The sequence below is a fragment of the Eumetopias jubatus genome, unplaced genomic scaffold (assembly GCF_037043125.1).
Source record: "Eumetopias jubatus isolate StellerSeaLion01/CBP00866 unplaced genomic scaffold, mEumJub1_p1.0 scaffold_3, whole genome shotgun sequence".
NCBI classification, from domain to species: Eukaryota; Metazoa; Chordata; class Mammalia; order Carnivora; family Otariidae; genus Eumetopias; species Eumetopias jubatus.
Window position 1 is genome coordinate 8,067,117 of NW_028274809.1, and position 17,379 is coordinate 8,084,495.

At 50.7% G+C, this 17,379-nt stretch overlaps 1 protein-coding gene and 1 pseudogene across 1 annotated transcript in view; one reads left to right on the plus strand and one right to left on the minus strand.

Annotated features, from left to right (window-relative positions):
* The window catches only part of EFHD1 (EF-hand domain family member D1), a 41,758-nt gene that overhangs the window by 9,409 nt on the left and 14,970 nt on the right, over positions 1–17,379 (minus strand). The window contains exons 2-3 of the mRNA XM_028105239.2: positions 9,424–9,571; positions 559–693 (exon numbers count right to left, since the gene is read on the minus strand). Of these exons, the coding sequence (XP_027961040.2) occupies positions 559–693; positions 9,424–9,571 (283 nt within the window). The remainder of the gene's footprint in view (positions 1–558; positions 694–9,423; positions 9,572–17,379) is intronic.
* On the plus strand, positions 6,885–7,655 carry LOC114210807 (small ribosomal subunit protein eS1 pseudogene; annotated as a pseudogene).

Genomic DNA, 17,379 nt, shown 5'->3' on the forward strand with positions numbered 1-17,379 from the left:
CCCAGCCAGGGGGAGGCTCTCCAAAAATGTTTGATGACGGGATGAATGTGTGAATGAATGGAAGCACCCAGAAGGGCTCTGGGGCCACGCACTGGAGATCGCTTCCCAACCCCGAACCACTGTCAGTGGAGCACGTACTGGTTCCAATCGGAGCAGGGGGCAGGCCACCGGGGCGCCCTCCTCTGGCCCCATTGTTCACTTGTTCACTTAAGATGTAAAGGTAGAGGCATCTGCTCCAGTAATTCAACTGTGGCTTGGGGCAGAGAGGAGTTCTTTTGGGAAGTCTGGATCCAGAGTCGATCCGGGAGCCTCGTACCAGCAAACCCATTTGGATCAGAAACCAGTATGGAACGCACTTACCATCTGATCGTTTTTCCATTTTGCTTCGCATTTTCAGGTTGCATGCAGACACACTCATCCCCCTTCAATCACACAATACGCACACTTAAGCTATTGCTGTTCTGCTTGTCCTGGGCGAGTGAATGAAGGAGACACTGAGCTCCTGTTGGGCAGGGTGAAGGGAGGGAGGACGGTCCTGCACAAGAAGCAAGCACCCACCTTGGCTTCAAAGAAGTCCTTGGCACCCTTGACGCCCTCCTGGGCCACATCGATCTCGGAGAGCTTGGCCAGCGCCATCAGCCCGCTGTCCTCCCCCAGCTCCCCCGCGGCGGCCTTGTGGAATATGAGCAGGAACTGCAGGGAAGGGTGGATCAGAGCCCAGGTCAACCTCACGGAGACTCACAGCGATCCCCGCCAGCCCAGGGGAAAGTCATGAGTGCCAAGAATACGAAAAAGGGTATAAATACGTGCACGGGACCAGTTATTTTTCCCTTATCACACTGTCAAAAATAAATACATGCCCATTTTCCACAAGAACGTAGGGAAATGGGCACCTTCGTATCCAGTGGAAGGAAATGTAAACCGATTCAAATTTTTTGGAGGGCACTCTGGAAGTATTTACCAAAAATAAAATGCTTTCACCTTTCCAACCATTAATTCCACTGCCGGGGCATCTGTCCCTCAGAAACATTTACACGATAGTTTAAGAAGCATTGTCTATAAAAGCAAAAACTTGGCAATGTCCTAGTTTTTGGCCACGAAAGAAAACAATCCAATAGACCTACATGAACTACTTTCTTAAAATTAAATAATCTCGATGTTTTTTTAATCATCCATATTTTCTGTTTGTGTCCCATTTTTGCATTAGATTGCTTACTTTTGCTAGTGTTTTCTTTTAAAGATTTTATTTTTTAAGTAATGTCTACATCCAATGTTGGGTTAGAACTCACAACCCTGAGATCAAGAGTCACATGCTCTACCGACTGAGCCAGCCAGGCACCCCTCACAAGTGTTCTTCTTTTCTTTTTCTTTTTTATTTTTAATAACTTTTTATTTATTTATTTATTTGTGACAAAGAGAGAGCCCAAGCAGGAGGAGCAGCAGAGGGAGAGGGAGAAGCAGGCTCCCTACTGAGCAGGGAGCCCGACGCGGGGCTCAGTCCCAGGACCCAGGGATCATGACCTGAGCCGAAAGCAGACACTTAACCAACTGAGCCACCCAGACATCCCCTCACAGGTGTTTTCTAAGAGATCTTTATAGAACCTGGTATGTTTCAAATACTTCAGCTATCACTTACCTTTTCATCGTATTTATGATCATTTTTGACTTTCAAAAATTTTATATAAATTATCAGTCTTTTCCTTCTCTCTCCCCAGTGCACCAGGGTTACGCTGAGAAAAACCTTTCTTGCCACCAAGGTTACAGAAACAATCACCTATGTTTTTGTCTATTGCTTTTGTGATCCCGTTTTTTGTTAAACGTGTAAATACTTAATCTTTGAAATTTATTCTGATCTATCCTGTGAGGTTGATCATTAACCCTATTTTCTTCCAAATGCTTAGTTAGCAATCCCCACACCATTTATGGAATAATCCACCCTCTTCCTCCAGATTCCAAAGTGTGGCCTGAATGCATTAATCTTTTTTTTTCCTGAATGCATTCATCTTTAAAGCCAATTTGTACTAAAGCCTCCAAAGGATAGATGTCCGCCCCCCCGAATATATTTTTAAATAAATAAGCCAGCCTGAAAAGGCAGGTCTCCCAGCTTCTAGCCCTTCCCCCAAGGTGATTTTACGACTTTTACTTCTCTAAAGAATTTTGGTGAATTTGTCAAACAGCTGTTGTCCAAGCTTCTATAATTTGTTTTTCCAAGTCAGCACTGAAAGAGGCCTCTCCAGGTTTTAGGTGCTACATAAAACACATGTGTCTACAGGGGAATCTTGTGTTTTCAGGGTTTTTTTTTTTTTCTTTTCTTCATGACCATCCCCTCTAAAGAATGGCTTCCCCAAGGGAAAAGGGCATTACCTAAAGTAGACTGAGAGCCAAACAACTCCAACGGGCTTTCCAAATTCCAACCTGGCTGTGTTTTCTTGCCAAGACTCTTAGTCCCTAGAGGGAAGTGTGTTTCATTAAGTGGAAGGCTCAGCCTCTACCACCATCACCCCAAACTGCCATGCGAATAAGCCTTTCTTTGTAATTCTTGCTTCAGATTTCTTAACTCCACTGTGGATGCTGCCACATGAGAAGCAAGGGGTGAAGCAAGATGCTCAAAGACGTGTAGCTTTGTGCAAGCTGCCGGGGGCCACTTGGACTCCACAGAAATGCCACGTTCATCCACCTGCAGCTTCCAACTTCCTCACTAGAGGCCGGCAAAGGCTCAGTTTGCTGCAGACTATCAGAGCCAGAATAAGGGCTCCAAGTCTCGGAAAACAAGCCCTTCGGAGGTGAGGCTCCTGAGAACAGGATGGAGGGCAAGGGAGCTGGGGGGGGGGGGGGGACGGTTGTAGCCAGCTCTCATGGAAGAGAATGCAGCCGCCAAGATGCCAGCACTGGAAATGTGAGCCATTTGCAGAGGGAAGGAGTGAAAACCTGTCCCTCAGCACCCTGCCCACCCTTAAAATATTTACAGCTTACAGAACACCCACTATCCCTCCCTTGCTTCACAAGGCCAATACAAAACAGGTAGCCCCTTCACACTGGGAAGGCAGCTCTAGAAAGATGGAGCATGACCCTAGCCTAGCAACAATCCAAGTGACCTTGGTGGTGGGGGGGGCATGTCTCCTTATCCCTGAGGCTCATTTTTCTCACATCTACAGTGGAGGTGGTATTTACAGGCGGGCTTAAAGTACTCCTCATGGATCTTTTCTTCCCATGTGTGCTCACTCTCTCTGCCAGCTCACGGAGGACCAACAGCAGCCCTGTCATAACTGAGGCGTCACCCGGCCCCAGCCAGTTAAAGAAAAAAAAAAAAAAAAATCCAGCTCAACCTGAAAATGTTCAGCCTTCCAGAAAAGCATGCCAGGCATTCTCATTTGATTTTATTATAATCACCAACTCCTGAATGACAATTTCTCCAACTGCCCAGCCTTGTTTGTCTTCCTATTTATAGTCCACAAAGACTGGTATGTTGTGGGGAATTGGAAAGTGTCCTAGCTGTGACTATGAGCAAAGGGGGGAGGGGGGAGAGAAGCAGCAGAAAACAAAGAAACAGAAAGAGGACTAACAAAGCTAAAACAGTGATTTCAGACACGAGCTATCAAATGCTTCTGATAAATTTAAAGAATTTTTCAATTTGGGGCGCCTGGGTGGCTCAGTCGTTAAGCGTCTGCCTTCGGCTCACGTCATGATCCCGGGGTCCTGGGATCGAGCCCAGCATTGGGCTCCCTGCTCTGCGGGAAGCCTGCTTCTCCCTCTCCCACTCCCCCTGCTTGTGTTCTCTCTCTCGCTGTGTCTCTCTCTGTCAAATAAATAAATATATAATCTTTAAAAAAATTTTTTTTAATTTAATTTTTTTTAAGTAAACGCTACCCTTAACATGGGACTCGAACTCACAACCCCAAGATCAAGAGTCACAGGCTCATGTCCACAATAGCCAAACTGTGGAAAGAGCCAAGATGTCCATCGACAGATGAATGGGTAAAGAAGATGTGGTATATATATACAATGGAATATTATGCAGCCATCAAAAGGAATGAGATCTTGCCATTTGCAACGACGTGGATAGAACTGGAGGGTGTTATGCTGAGTGAAATAAGTCAGTCAGAGAAAGACATGTATCATAGGACCTCACTGATATGAGGAATTCTTAATCTCAGGAAACAAACTGAGTGTTGCTGGAGTGGTGGGGGGTGGGAGGGATGGGGTGGCTGGGTGATAGACATTGTGGAGGGTATGTGCTAGGGTGAGCGCTGTGAATTGTGCAAGACTGTTGAATCACAGACCTATACCTCTGAAACAAATAATGCAATATATGTTAAGAAAAAAAAAAAAAAAGAAGATAGCAGGAGGGGAAGAATGAAGGGGGGGAATCGGAGGGGGAGACGAGCCATGAGAGATGATGGACTCTGAAAAACAAACTGAGGGTTCTAGAGGGGAGGGGGGTGGGGGGATGGGTTAGCCTGGTGAGGGGTATTAAAGAGGGCACGTTCTGCGTGGAGCACTGGGTGTCACGCACAAACAATGAATCATGGAACACTACATCAAAAACTAATGATGTAATGTATGGTGATTAACATAACAATAAAAAACTTAAAGAAAGAGTCACATGCTCTACCAACTGAGACAGCCAGGCACCCTAAATTAAAAAAAAAAAAAAGTTAATTTCATGGTTCTGACTGGTAATGCAAATACTTGCCCTGAATTAGTTAGCACTCTAAGATTGCAAGTGACAGAAACAAACTTGTTGACTTAAGCAAAAAGGTTTCTGTTATATAAAAACGCTGACTTAGGGCGCCTGGGTGGCTCAGTTGGTTGAGTGACTGCCTTCGGCTCAGGTCATGATCCTGGAGTCCCGGGATCGAGTCCCACATCGGGCTCCCTGCTCGGCAGGGAGTCTGCTTCTCTGTCTGACCCTCCCCCCTCTCATGTGCTCTCTCTCTCATTCTTTCTCTCAAATAAATAAATAAATAAATCTTAAAAAAAAAAAAACGCTGACTTAATCTTGCAGGAACAGCCACCTACAGAACCAGATTTGCAATACTTCACCCCAATTTCAAATTCCTAGGACAGGGAATCTAGTGGACCTAGTCTGGTGAGGGTCCATCCATGGTCCGATCAGCAATGATGAGGCTGATGGGCAACCCAGCACAGCCAGGGCCCCACCCAACGGAGGGTAGAGTAGGAGAAAATGGAACCCACAATTCCCAGTACTGACAGGTATCCAGTAAACCCATCACTCAACCTTTGTACAAAACCACCACACATCTGGCCTTGGAGCAATTCTTCTTTAAGAGAGATATCATGGCGGGGCACCTGGGTGGCTCAGTCGGTTAAGTGTCTGCCTTTGGTTCAGGTCACCAGCCCTATATGGGGCTCCTTGCTCAGCGGGGAGTCTGCTTCTCCCTCTGTCTGCCGCTCCCCCTGCTTGTGCTGTCTGTCTGTCATATAAATAAAATAAATCCCCCCCCAAAAAATAATAATAGGGCACCTGGGTGGCTCAGTCGTTAAGCATCTGCCTTCGGCTCAGGTCATGGTCCCAGGGTCCTGGGATCGAGCCCAGCATCGGGCTCCCTGCTCAGCGGGAAGCCTGCTTCTCCCTCTCCCACTCCCCTTGCTTGTGTTCCCTCTCTCACTGTGTCTCTCTCTGTCAAATAAATAAAAATTAAAAATAATAATAATAATAATAAAGTAGGCTCTGTGCCCAATGTGGGGCTTGAACTTATGACCCTGGGATCAAGAGTCACAAAGAGTCACATGCTCCACCGACTGAGCCAGCCAGGTGCCCCCACATGCATTCTTTTCATAATTGGAAAGGAAATGGTTTAAAAGAAAGAGCAATCGCTTTGTACACTGGGGGAAAGTAGCATAATAGCACTTAACGGAGACATCCATTCCATATCAAAGAGCTTTTATGTGGATGTGACCTGCTTTGGTCAATTTAATCCAAAGAGAAAGAAAGAGAACCGAAACATTCACTGAGCACCTACTAAATGCCAGGCTGTGAGGGACGAGCAGTACAAGTGAGCAATTTTGTCTGTCTGGCAACCTGGCCCCCATGTGATGATGATGGTGGGACCGCAGGCCACGGGGCCCTGTGGTGCATGACCTGGACCCAGCCAATCCTAGTCCCCTGAGTGCACTGACTGGTCAGGAGGTGGGCACGTGTGCCTAGCAGCACCATTCAGAGGCCAGCTGAGACTGGTTCAGGCCCCGCGGCTGCTAACCTGGGACCGTGGAACCTGGAGCTGCTGGTAGCCATCTTGGCAGGCATCAGGGAGAACACGCAGTGTGGAAAGAAAAGGTGAGGTGGACACAGGAGAAAGCACGGTCGAGGTACGACCAGAGAAAGATGCTGCACTACTGTGCCCAACGCACCTCCGCTTCTTCACCTCCCAGCTCCGGGAGCCGAGAGTTGTTTGTTTGTTGTTTTCCTGTGTAAATGAGCTGGCATTCTCTGTCACTTGCCATCAGGAGTTCTAACTGATTCGGGCATGGAGGGAGGACTCCCTTCTCACAACAGTCCTGAGGGAAAGCTATTAACACCCCTATTTTTTTTTAAAGAGTTTATTTATTTATGCAGAGAGAGAGAGAGAGAGAGTGCGAGTAAGGGGGAGGGGCAGACGGAGAGGGAGAATCTCAAGCAGACCCTGCACTGAGTCCACAGCTGGACACGGGACTCGATCCCACGACCCTGAGATCATGACCTGAGCCAAAATCAAGAGTGGGATGCTTAACCAACTGAGCCACCCAGGCGCCCCGTAAAGACAGAAAAACTGAGGCTCAAGAGTAAAGTAACTTGGGGAGCCTGCTAGAGATGGGACCACAGCGGGGCTCTCAACGACAAAGGACTGACAGGAGTCTGCCCTTTTGGCTCCCTGAGGAGCGCCATGGCGGTCGGCAAGAACAAGCGCCTGACGAAAAGCGGCAAAAAGGGAGCCAAGAGGAAAACGGTTGATCCATTTTCTAAGAAAGATTGGTATGATGTGAAAGCACCAGCTATGTTCAATATAAGAAATATTGGAAAAACATTAGCCACAAGAACTCAAGGAACCAAAATCGCATCTGATGGCCTCAAGGGTCGGGTTTTTGAAGTGAGCCTTGCTGATTTGCAGAATGATGAAGTTGCATTTAGAAAATTCAAGCTAATTACTGAGGATGTTCAGGGCAAAAACTGCCTGACTAATTTCCACGGCATGGATCTTACCCGTGACAAAATGTGCTCCATGGTCAAAAAATGTCAGACCATGATCAAAGCTCATGTTGATGTCCAGACTACTGATGGTTATTTGCTTCGTCTGATTTGTGTTGGTTTTACTGAAAAACGCAATAATCAGATTCGGAAGACCTCTTATGCTCAGCACCAACAGGTCCGTCAAATTCGGAAAAAGATGATGGAAATCATGACCCGAGAGGCGCAAACAAATGACTTGAAAGAAGTGGTCAATAAATTGATTCCAGACAGCATCGGAAAAGATATAGAAAAGGCTTGTCAGTCTATTTATCCACTTCATGATGTCTTCGTTAGAAAAGTAAAAATGCTGAAGAAGCCCAAGTCTGAATTGGGAAAGCTCATGGAGCTTCATGGTGAAGGTAGTAGTTCTGGAAAAGCTACTGGGGATGAGACCGGTGCTAAAGTTGAACGAGCTGAATCTGTTTAAAAGTCAGACATTTAATGGTGACAAATAAAAAAATCATATTTGTGATGTTTAAAAAAAAAAGGACTGACAGGGATGTCACTGAGGCTTTGGTGGGGGGGGGGACAACCTACAACAGGAACACTTCAGAGATTTTCAAACCCCTGATGTCCACCGGTGGGCATTTCTGTGGGAAATGGCCAAACCTGTAGCTAAGCGAAAGCTAACTAAGCATCTTGGATTCAGGGAGGAGCACGTTTCGGTGGCTCCTGGGACTGTGTCTCAGCTCGGCGGGTGACCTGCGCAGACCTCTCAACACCCTCTCGATTTCTGTTCCCCACAGGTCACAACTTTGCCACAGAGGCTCTTTCCCTGGTGTTGCCTCCAAAGCTTCACCCACACGAAAGCTTTCACCTTCTCTACCCCAGGGATAGCTGGGTTGAAAGAGCCAATGCCTAGCGCGAATGATACAAAGGAGCCAAACGAGAGGCCAGGGAGCCAGAGGGACAGCTGTGAAGACAAGCGTGGCAGCTGACGACGGGAGGCCGTGGGCACCGAGCCCGCCACCCAGGTCCGGCCTTGAGCTGGAACGTGATTTCAGGCCAAGTGCTGACCATTTTGGCCCTCTAGCTCCTTAGCTCTGAAACGAGAAGGCTGGCCTAGAATATCCTGAGGGTTATGCCCAACACAGGTTTTCCGTGATCTTCTCTCTCTGCATGTGCCAGTCCAGGAAAGGAATTGAAGGGGGGATCTGGAGTTGATCTGTGGGCAGTGAGAGGCAAGGCCAGTTTCACCACAGCTGGGGAGAGGACTTGTTGCTGCCGGTTCGGCCCCAGGGACCTCAGAAGGATGTCCACGGGCCCTCTCTAGCCTGGAGAGAGGACCCGTGCTTGGCCAAAGCCCTCACCATCAGAAACCAGGATGCTGGAACTCCACTGTTTCTGGAATAAGCAAGGTTACACACCAGGAAGCAAGGACAGCGCTCTCTATTCCCAGCCCCCGAGGGTCCAGCTGAGATGTGACAGAATAGGACTGTAGCAGCTGGACTAATGCTTGGAGCTTTGAGCCCGGGTGTTGTCCCCAAACCTGTTCTAACACCAGGGCACACAGACACATCTGGAGACCTGCCGTAAAACTCAAGCACATAAGACATGGAACCCTTCTTTGTGGGGCTGCATCCCTGCCCTGGAAGAAACCCAGTGTCCCCGAGATGTCCTCCCCAAGATAGAAACGGGCCTTATCACCAAGTTCTCACACATTTAGAGATCAGACTTTGAATCTACTTGCACTCCTCCAGAAAGATATCTGTACATACAAAATTTTGCCTGCAATTTCAGTGATTCAAAGGCCAAAAAGCCCGTTCTTGGATTGTCATGGGGACACAGGGAGCTCCACGAACACGGAGTAAGACCCTCTGTTTAATTCCTTTTTGACTATCTTTATGCTTATTATAAAAGTTGAAAGCTTTGATATCTAAAAAAGTATAAAATCATAAAACTACCAAAACTTTGCACCCACACATACCCACTATTTGGTAAACATCCTTCCAGATTTCTCCACACCCAAACATTCACCCAGATGAGGTTGTCCTACCCGCAGTGACTCTCTGTCTGCTCACCGAGCACTTTCCCACGCCAGCACTGCAGTTCACTAGCTTTTTAAAGATATTTTTAAAGACCTCTAGGTTAACTGTCCAATCAGTGCTCGGGAGAGGCCAAAACCACTTGTGCTCCAGGGGCCCGTAACTGTAAGGTTCCTCTCGGGGGGCCCTCCGACGCAGCGACTCAGGTACCTCGCGGAAGCTGAGCTGGCCGTCGAAGTCCTCATCCACTTCCTTGATCATGTTTTTCAGGCCCAGGTGGGTCTGTGGGGCCCCCAGCTTCTCCATCATCAGCTTCAGCTCCATCAGGTCAATGAAGCCGTCCCGTCCAGCGTCGTACCTGCAGGGTCGAAGGAAGGATGCTGACAAGGGACCACCATGGCCAGGACCATCAGATACTTGTCACTCTCCCAAACACGTAATTCTTCCGGCCTCACTTACTGGAAAATAATTGTCCCCTGCTGCTTTGCAGTGCCCACTTGGGTCACCCGATCAGAAGGGACCCCCTTCGTGAAATGCCTTCAGGCACTGCACGACAGGATTCAAAGGGGACCCTGCATAACATGGTGGTCGTGAGGTCTCGTACCCCCTTAACAAGGCCATACGTTTGGGTCCCTGCCTCCCCCACTTCCACAAACCCCTCCGTCCATCCTTCTTATTCTTTTTTTTAAAGATTTTATTTATTTACTTATTTGAGAGCGAGCAAGTGAGTGCGAGAGAGTGGGGGAGGAGCAGAGGGGGAGGGAGAAGCAGACTCCATGCGGAGCAGGGAGCCCGACTCAGGGCTCCATCCCAGGGCCCCGAGATCATGACCTGAGCCGAATCAAGAGTCAGACACCCAACTGGCTGAGCGCACCCAGGCGCCCCTCTCCGTTCATCCTTCCGGTCTCCCGCCTGTGGAAGCTGGTTCCCACCCTTGCACGCGGCTGTCCTGGCCCCGGCTCTCTGGCACGCTCATCTAGCCTCCAGGTCCAAACAGTCACCTCTCTGTGAGTGTCTGCTGAGAGAGGACCTGGCTCTGACCTGTTGGCCGGGTTTTACCACAGAGCCAGCATCTCTGCTGGTGTCCCTCCAGCCCCCCAGTTCCCTGCCTGGAAACAAACCCAGCCTCACCACGGAGGGGGGGTCCTTCTTCAGGCTTCTGTCCCCTGCTTTCTGCCAACCTGTCCACCCCCTACTGCTCCACACACCTGGGCTGTGACAGGGTTTTCTTACCGACCCCCCGGCCCTTCTCCCTCCAAGTCCGTCCCATTTTCTGCTCCTCAGGGATCCTTGTTGTTCAGGTATGAACACCTTGCTTTACAAAGCAAATCAGTTCACAGTAGCCAAAAGGTGCAAACAACCCAGGTGTCCATTTTTGATGAATGGATAAACAAAATGCAGTACATCCATGCAAAGGAATATGGCGTATTTATACAACAGGCTATTATTCACAATAAAAAGGAGGGAAAGTCTGACACACGCTACCTCGGGGAGGAACCTTGACAACAAACGGCAGGGCTGAGACAAGCCAGACAGAAAAGAACAAATACTATATAACTGCGCTTGTCTGTGGGCCCGAGAAGAGTCACATTATGGAGACAGAAAGTAGAACAGTGGTTACCAGGGCCTGGGGAGTGACTGTTCCGTGGGTCAGAGTTTCAGTCTGGGATGAGGAAAAGGTCCGGAGACAGATGGCGGTGAATATACACCGAACGGCACACCTCCATGGTCAAGGTGGCAAATTTTATGTGTATTTTTCCCCACAGTAAAAATAGATAAGCCAATCAGGCTCCTTCACTATCTCTCTCTCTCCCCACCCTCCCAACAACAAAAGCCCACCATTGTTGGCACCCACACCACCACCCACCGAGGAATGCAGCTTGTGGGCAATCAGAAATCTAACCCTGAGCGCTGGTGGTATTTTGAGGCCCACGTGGTCAGGCCAGAGATGAGGCCCGGCACTCCCCGGCGGGCTCTGTTTCACAGCCACAGCAGCCGACGCATGCCATTCCTCCTGCCGCCCGGGATGCACCTCCCACCACCTCGCTGTCCTCAGTGGCCTTTCTGTACTCCCAAGCTCAGGGAGCTGCCCCCTTCCTTCTCTGAGAGCCAACAGCCCCATTGTCGGTCCTCCGGTACTCAGCAGATGCCGCCTCCCCCTCGCTGGATATTTCCTAACACAGCAGCTCTGTGTTCCCACAATGCCAAATCCTGAAAGAAGGGGATCACAGCCCTCCCCAGCCTGTGACAGTCTTCTCCACTCCAGGCCGGCCCCACACGTTGCGGGATGTGGGCCTGGTCGGTTGGTGGCGGGGGGGGGGGGGGTACCTAAGAAGGTCAATGGACTTAAGATCCCACACAAGGATAGGAGTGGAAGGAACCAACAGTATCTGGCCCCGGGAAGCAGAGCACAGTCTTCCCATGATGCATTTAAACTTTCCACAAACATTCCCAAAGAGCAGTAAGAGCTGGGCTCCATGCGTGGACATGACAGAGCTGGACTTGAACCAACACAGGGAAGAGCTTTCTGGCAAAAAGAGCCAACAACAATAAGACCCGAGGTAAGAAGAGTTCTTACAAAGAGGCTGGACGGACAGTCTCTGTTACAGGGAGTCCTAGTCAGAATAAACAGGCTTCTATAGTGTGGAACTTTCCAGAACCTTCGTATTGGTCATCTGAAACCTCCCGCAGGGAAACAAAGCACACAGACTCATCGGATCACACAACCCTCTGTGTTCGGGAACTTTCCACTAGAAGTAGGCACGGCTCATCTTGGCAACCTGGTGTTCCAAGGAAAACACTTTGGGAAACACCTCTCTGAACAATTCAGGGTTAGGAGGACAGGTGAGTTAAACTACCACAATGGTACCAGCCATGCTGGGATCTTGAATAAATGTCCTCTGCCCACCGCTCAGCATCTAGTGTGTGTCTCAGCAGAGTCTGCAGAGAGGAGGAACAGAGGGGAGTACTGAAGGGCAGTGCATCTAAGATGTGACTCCCTGGGGGCAAAAGGAGGATCGAAGAGACAAGAACGGGTCAGGGAACGTGCAGGAATTGGTCCTCACCCAGCGGGGGACAATGCACTGGGGGGCCCTGCTCACGTAACCCTGAGCAGGTACAGCCTCCCCCAGCACGGTGGGGCTGGCGCTACGGGGTCATGCACTGGAAGGGGCTCAGACATCAGCCTTCTGCGCCTCTTCTGAGGTTCTGACCGACAGGAGTCAAGAAGGCTCGGAAAAGGGGCGCCTGGGTGGCTCAGTCGTTTAAGCGTCTGCCTTTGGTTCCGGTCATGATCCCAGGGTCCTGGGATCGAGCCCCACCTTGGGCTCCCTGGGAGCCTGCTTCTCCCTCTCCACCCTGCCCCCGCTAGTGCTCTGTCTCGCTCTCTCTCTCTCTGTGTCAAATAAATAAATAAAATCTTAAAAAAAAAAAGGGGGGGTTTGGAAACCGCCCTTCAATACTCCTCTCTGCAAACTTTCTGTTAGGCCCACAAGCCTGAGACATTCTCCAGGCCTAAGAAAAAGGAGAAATATTTCAGAAAGGGCCTCAGCAAAGTCTGGAAACAGGTTAAAGGAATTTAAAGAAATCTTTAAATGGGTAGAAATCTTTCAACGTGACCACTTTGGTGAGTCAGGGCCTGGAAGCAGAAGGCCAGCACCCCAGTGGGCAAGTCCCAGGTAGAGGGAAGGGGCCCAGGTGCCGCTAGGCGGGCCGGTCTGGGTGGTGCAGCAGGCCATCCGCCCGGCATGGGAATAAAGCCGGCATGTAGATGTGGGGAGGGACATCTCCAAAGCCAAGCAGGGCTGGGAAGAGCAGGGATCACTCCCCGACACTCAGTAATGGCCGCCTGCCTTCATCCCTCCCCGAAGCACGGGCCGAGGGCCAGCTGTGGTAAGCCCTGGCAGGACCATAAGGCGACACACGAGTGGTGTCCTCACCACTCTGTGTGGAGCTGGGATTTATAATTGAGAAGTGCATCCTTCCCTCTTCAAAGTGACCCTCTCTACAAGGGCTGGTCCATGGTCACTTCCTTCAGGGCCTGGCTTTGCAAGACAGGCAGGAAAAACCTCCCAGATCCCCTTCGTCAATTCTTCTGTTGTATTTGTTCCTTTCAAAGCACCCAGCGACAGAATGGGCCGTGCATGCCGTGGGGCTCAAAGCACCTAATAGCTCAAACTGGTCTGCTCTGCAGTTCCCAGCACACTGTCTCATATGCCCATCCTTTTCATCTTTACACCAGCCTTATGAAGAATTAATAGTAGCCGCCTGTGTTTCTGGTTTATCGAGAGCTTACTAAGCGTTGGGCCCTGTGCAAAATCACCTTGTTTAATCCGATAGTGCTGTGAAGTGGTCATTAGTCACCCCACTGGATAGATGGTGAAAGCAGAAGTATGCAGTGAAGCCACTTCCTAAGGATGAGAACGAACCTGGGACTTCCCAGCAGACCCCTGGCTTTACAGGGGAGCAGGGAAGGCAGGGATGGTCATTAACTGAGTCTCTACTACATGCCCCACAACTCGGCGGGGGAGGGGGGCAGAGTGCACACTCAATGTCCCCAACAAACAGACCACTATCGGGACTGTCAGATTTACACCTTTTACAATTTATACCTGAAGACTCTGGCAGAAATGGTAGGAGCCACATTGCTGAGTCCTGAACGTGCGTGGATTCTGATTCTGGTCTCAAAGCATGGTGCAGTAGACCGCTCAAAAATGCAAAGGCAGGGCGCCTGGGTGGCTCAGTTGGTTAAGCGACTGCCTTCGGCTCAGGTCATGATCCTGGAGTCCCGGGATCGAGTCCCGCATCGGGCTCCCTGCTCAGCGAGGAATCTGCTTCTCCCGCTGGCCCTCCCCCCTCTCATGTGCTCTCTCTCTCTCTCTTTCTCTCTATCTCACTCTCTCAAAATAAATAAATAAATTAAAAAAAAATGCAAAGGCATTCATTTTGGACCAAAAGAATACCAGGGTTTCCATCTTACAAACATCTGGAGAAACAGTCTCACCAGGCAAGCCCTTCAAATACATTTCATCTGATTCAACCCTCCAGCACTACTCTGAGGGGTGTGGGATTGTCTGGCTTATGAAGACATGGGGGCCCATTGAGGTCAACCAGCCCAAGGTCACTAGGTCCACCTAGGTTAACCAGGAGGAGGACCCCCTCGCCTAATGCGCGAGCCCACAGCCTGAGCCCTGGGCTGAGCAACCCAGCCACCAGAGTTAATTTGGGGGTGGGGAATAAGACTTGATAGTCAGGCAGTCCTAAAAGAATGCCAAGGTTGCCCCTCAAAGCTAATGCAGAGAGATTCCCGGGGAAGTATGTTATTAAAAAGATAAAGGCCTTTCTGAAGGCTGTAGGACTTCCTTATTGCATCCCATGGTGGGTGTGGCTGCAGGAAGCTGGAGGTGACAAGAAGCAGCGGCCTTCAAGGCTGGGCCAGGGGGCAGAAGTCATCTTTAGCATGCTCAAGCCCCTCTCCACAAGCAGCCCAGTGTGGAAGCCCCATTAGACAAGGCCATGTGCCAACTGGCTAACTTACCCAACTTTCGTGCCTGTGGAAAAGGTGAATGCAGTCAGATTCCTTTCCTGCATTCTGGAAACCTCCTTTGCCTCCTCCCCCGCCCCCAAGAAAATGGTATCAACTTCCTTTTGATTTGGAACCCAGCCCCATGGAAAGGGAACGGCACCCTACAACAGCCTACCTGGGTCAGACTCACTGACCAAGACACCCCCCAGGTCCCCAACCCCTGCCACCGGGGACAGAAAGCCTTTGCCAGAATGGGGTGTGAGACCAGGCTTCCGGGGAAACCCCAGGCCCATCTGGGGCTTGCTTTCTCCCTACAAGCCTTGCCTAAACCTGCATTCCCCTCCCCCTACTTCAAACCATCAAAATATTCCCTTTCCCTCCCCACAGTTTCTTTTTTTTTTTAAAGATTTTATTTACTTATTTGAGAGAAAGAATGAGAGAGAGAGAGAGAGAGAGAGAGAGAGAGCACATGAGAGGGGGGAGGGTCAGAGGGAGAAGCAGACTCCCTGCCGTGCAGGGAGCCCGATGCGGGACTCGATCCCGGGACTCCAGGATCATGACCTGAGCCGAAGGCAGTCGCTCAACCGACTGAGCCACCCAGGCGCCCCCCTCCCCAGAGTTTCTGTCTTTCAAATGCTTGCAGACTCCTTGGAGTCCCCCTAAGCCCTTGGCTCCCCCCCTACCAACATCATGGCTCCTAATACCAGTTTTTTTCATTAATTTAAATTTTAACCCAGATTTTTCTTATTGATGGCAACCCAGGATGTTAAAGAAAAACCACCCAGAAACTCAAGCCCCTGCACTGCACCCTTATTTGCTTCCTGGGGTGTCCTTCCAGCCCTCCTCTGAATTGGTGAACTTTCCCCGTGTTTTTTACTTTACAAGATCTTCAGTCCCCGTCATCTTTATACTCTCCAGGATCTGCTAGGAGACACTCTAGTCCCATCAGCCCTGGCGACAGCCCTGCAGACACGGGCCGGCGTTGACACCCAGCCCTGCCACCCGCTTAGGAGACACTCGGGCAGGGAGATAACGCACCCACACTCCGCCCTGGCACCCAGTGAGCAGCCAAGGAGAGGGAGCTATTTTTAAAAGGACTACCTGTCTGCTGTCATGAAAACGAAGACGGCTTCCAGGGCTCCTGGCTCTGAAGAGCTGCCCTCTCTCGACGGGGCCTCACACAGTTGTCAACATCTTTAGCATTCTGGCGGAAACCCAAATGCCCAGCCTGCCCAGGCCTCTTATGCAGAATCTCCATGAAGCCCAAGCTCAGTGACAGCCCAGCTCAGCCTGTGGGAGAGATCCGGTCTCTTGCCAGGGCTCACTCGGAAAGGCTCTGTACTGACCGGGGCCGTCCCTGGATGGGGGGCTGGGGGAGGGGGACAGGCTGAGATCCCTCACCAGCATGCCCACCGCTGTGGGTGCCCAGGCCCTGGGAAAGCGCCTGGCCTGGCCCCAGCAAAGGTCCACTAGGAAGGGGACAGGGGCCGGTGTCCAGTGTCCACCCAGGGCTCAGCCCCTCCTGGTTCCATGAATCACTTGCTCTCTCAGCTTCCACTGTGCAGAGCCCCTGGGTTTTCTTGGTTTTCCCCTCACCAGAATAATCCTGCTATTAAGGAAGAAAGAAGCCATCCAGCCTTTGTGTGCCAGAGGCTCAGCCATCAGAATCTCCCCAGGGATACCGGCGGGTGGCGGGTGGGGGGAGGGGAGGCGGGGGGTTCTCAGGAGGATGGCAGTGCCCCAGAAAATGTCTTAGTGTTGAGAGGATCGCCCCGGCTTTTCTTTTTCGTAGAAAGGCCTCGAATGGAAATCATGTAATGCCTTTTGCAACAGGCAGGCACAGGCTACTCTGGGTGTGGTCCCTAGACCAGGGCCTCAAGGTCACCCAGGATTGTTAGAAATACAGAACCTCGGTCCTGCCCCAGACCCGCTGAATCGGAACCTACACTTTCACAATACCCTGTGGTGCCCAGGCACTTTCACGTCAGAGAAGGGCACTGTGTCAGACTATCCCCAAAGCCAGTGGCCTTTCCGGGGGCGCCCTGGTTCTCCCTGTGGGTGTCTCGAACTGTGCCTATCCAGATGAGTCTCGGGATGTCCCAAGGTCATAGGACTGTCGTTTCTCCTCCAATTTCCCCTGGCTGCCCAGTTCTCTGAGGTTCTGCTTTCCTATCTTTGGAGGGTCCTCCCTAGCTGTCAAGTCATCTTCTTTCCTCCCCCCCCTTTTTCCCTCCCTCCCTTCCTCCTTCCTTCCTTCCCTCCAATTTGCTACAGGGTGGGAGCAGGCCCAGAAACCAGATCTCCAAGTGCGTTACAACTGCATGCAAAGTAAGAGTAAGCAGGCCCTGAGGAAGGGTTGGGGGGCGGTTCTGACGATGCGGGGACTCTGAGGAGTTAAGTCTGTACAAAAGCCTGAGCCCAGAGTCTTTGATTTCCAATCAGTTCCTGGCTCCCCGACCCCATTCATCCACTCACTCACCACCTGGCTCCCGTCTACCTGGGGCTTCTCCAGAGCAGAAGGAGAGCACAAAGACCAGTCCCGGCGGGCGGGCAGATGTACAAAGAGGCCACTGATCTGGCCGGAACGTGGGCAGAGCTGGAGCGGAGGGAGGCGGCTGGGGCAGAGGGGCAGGAACTAACAC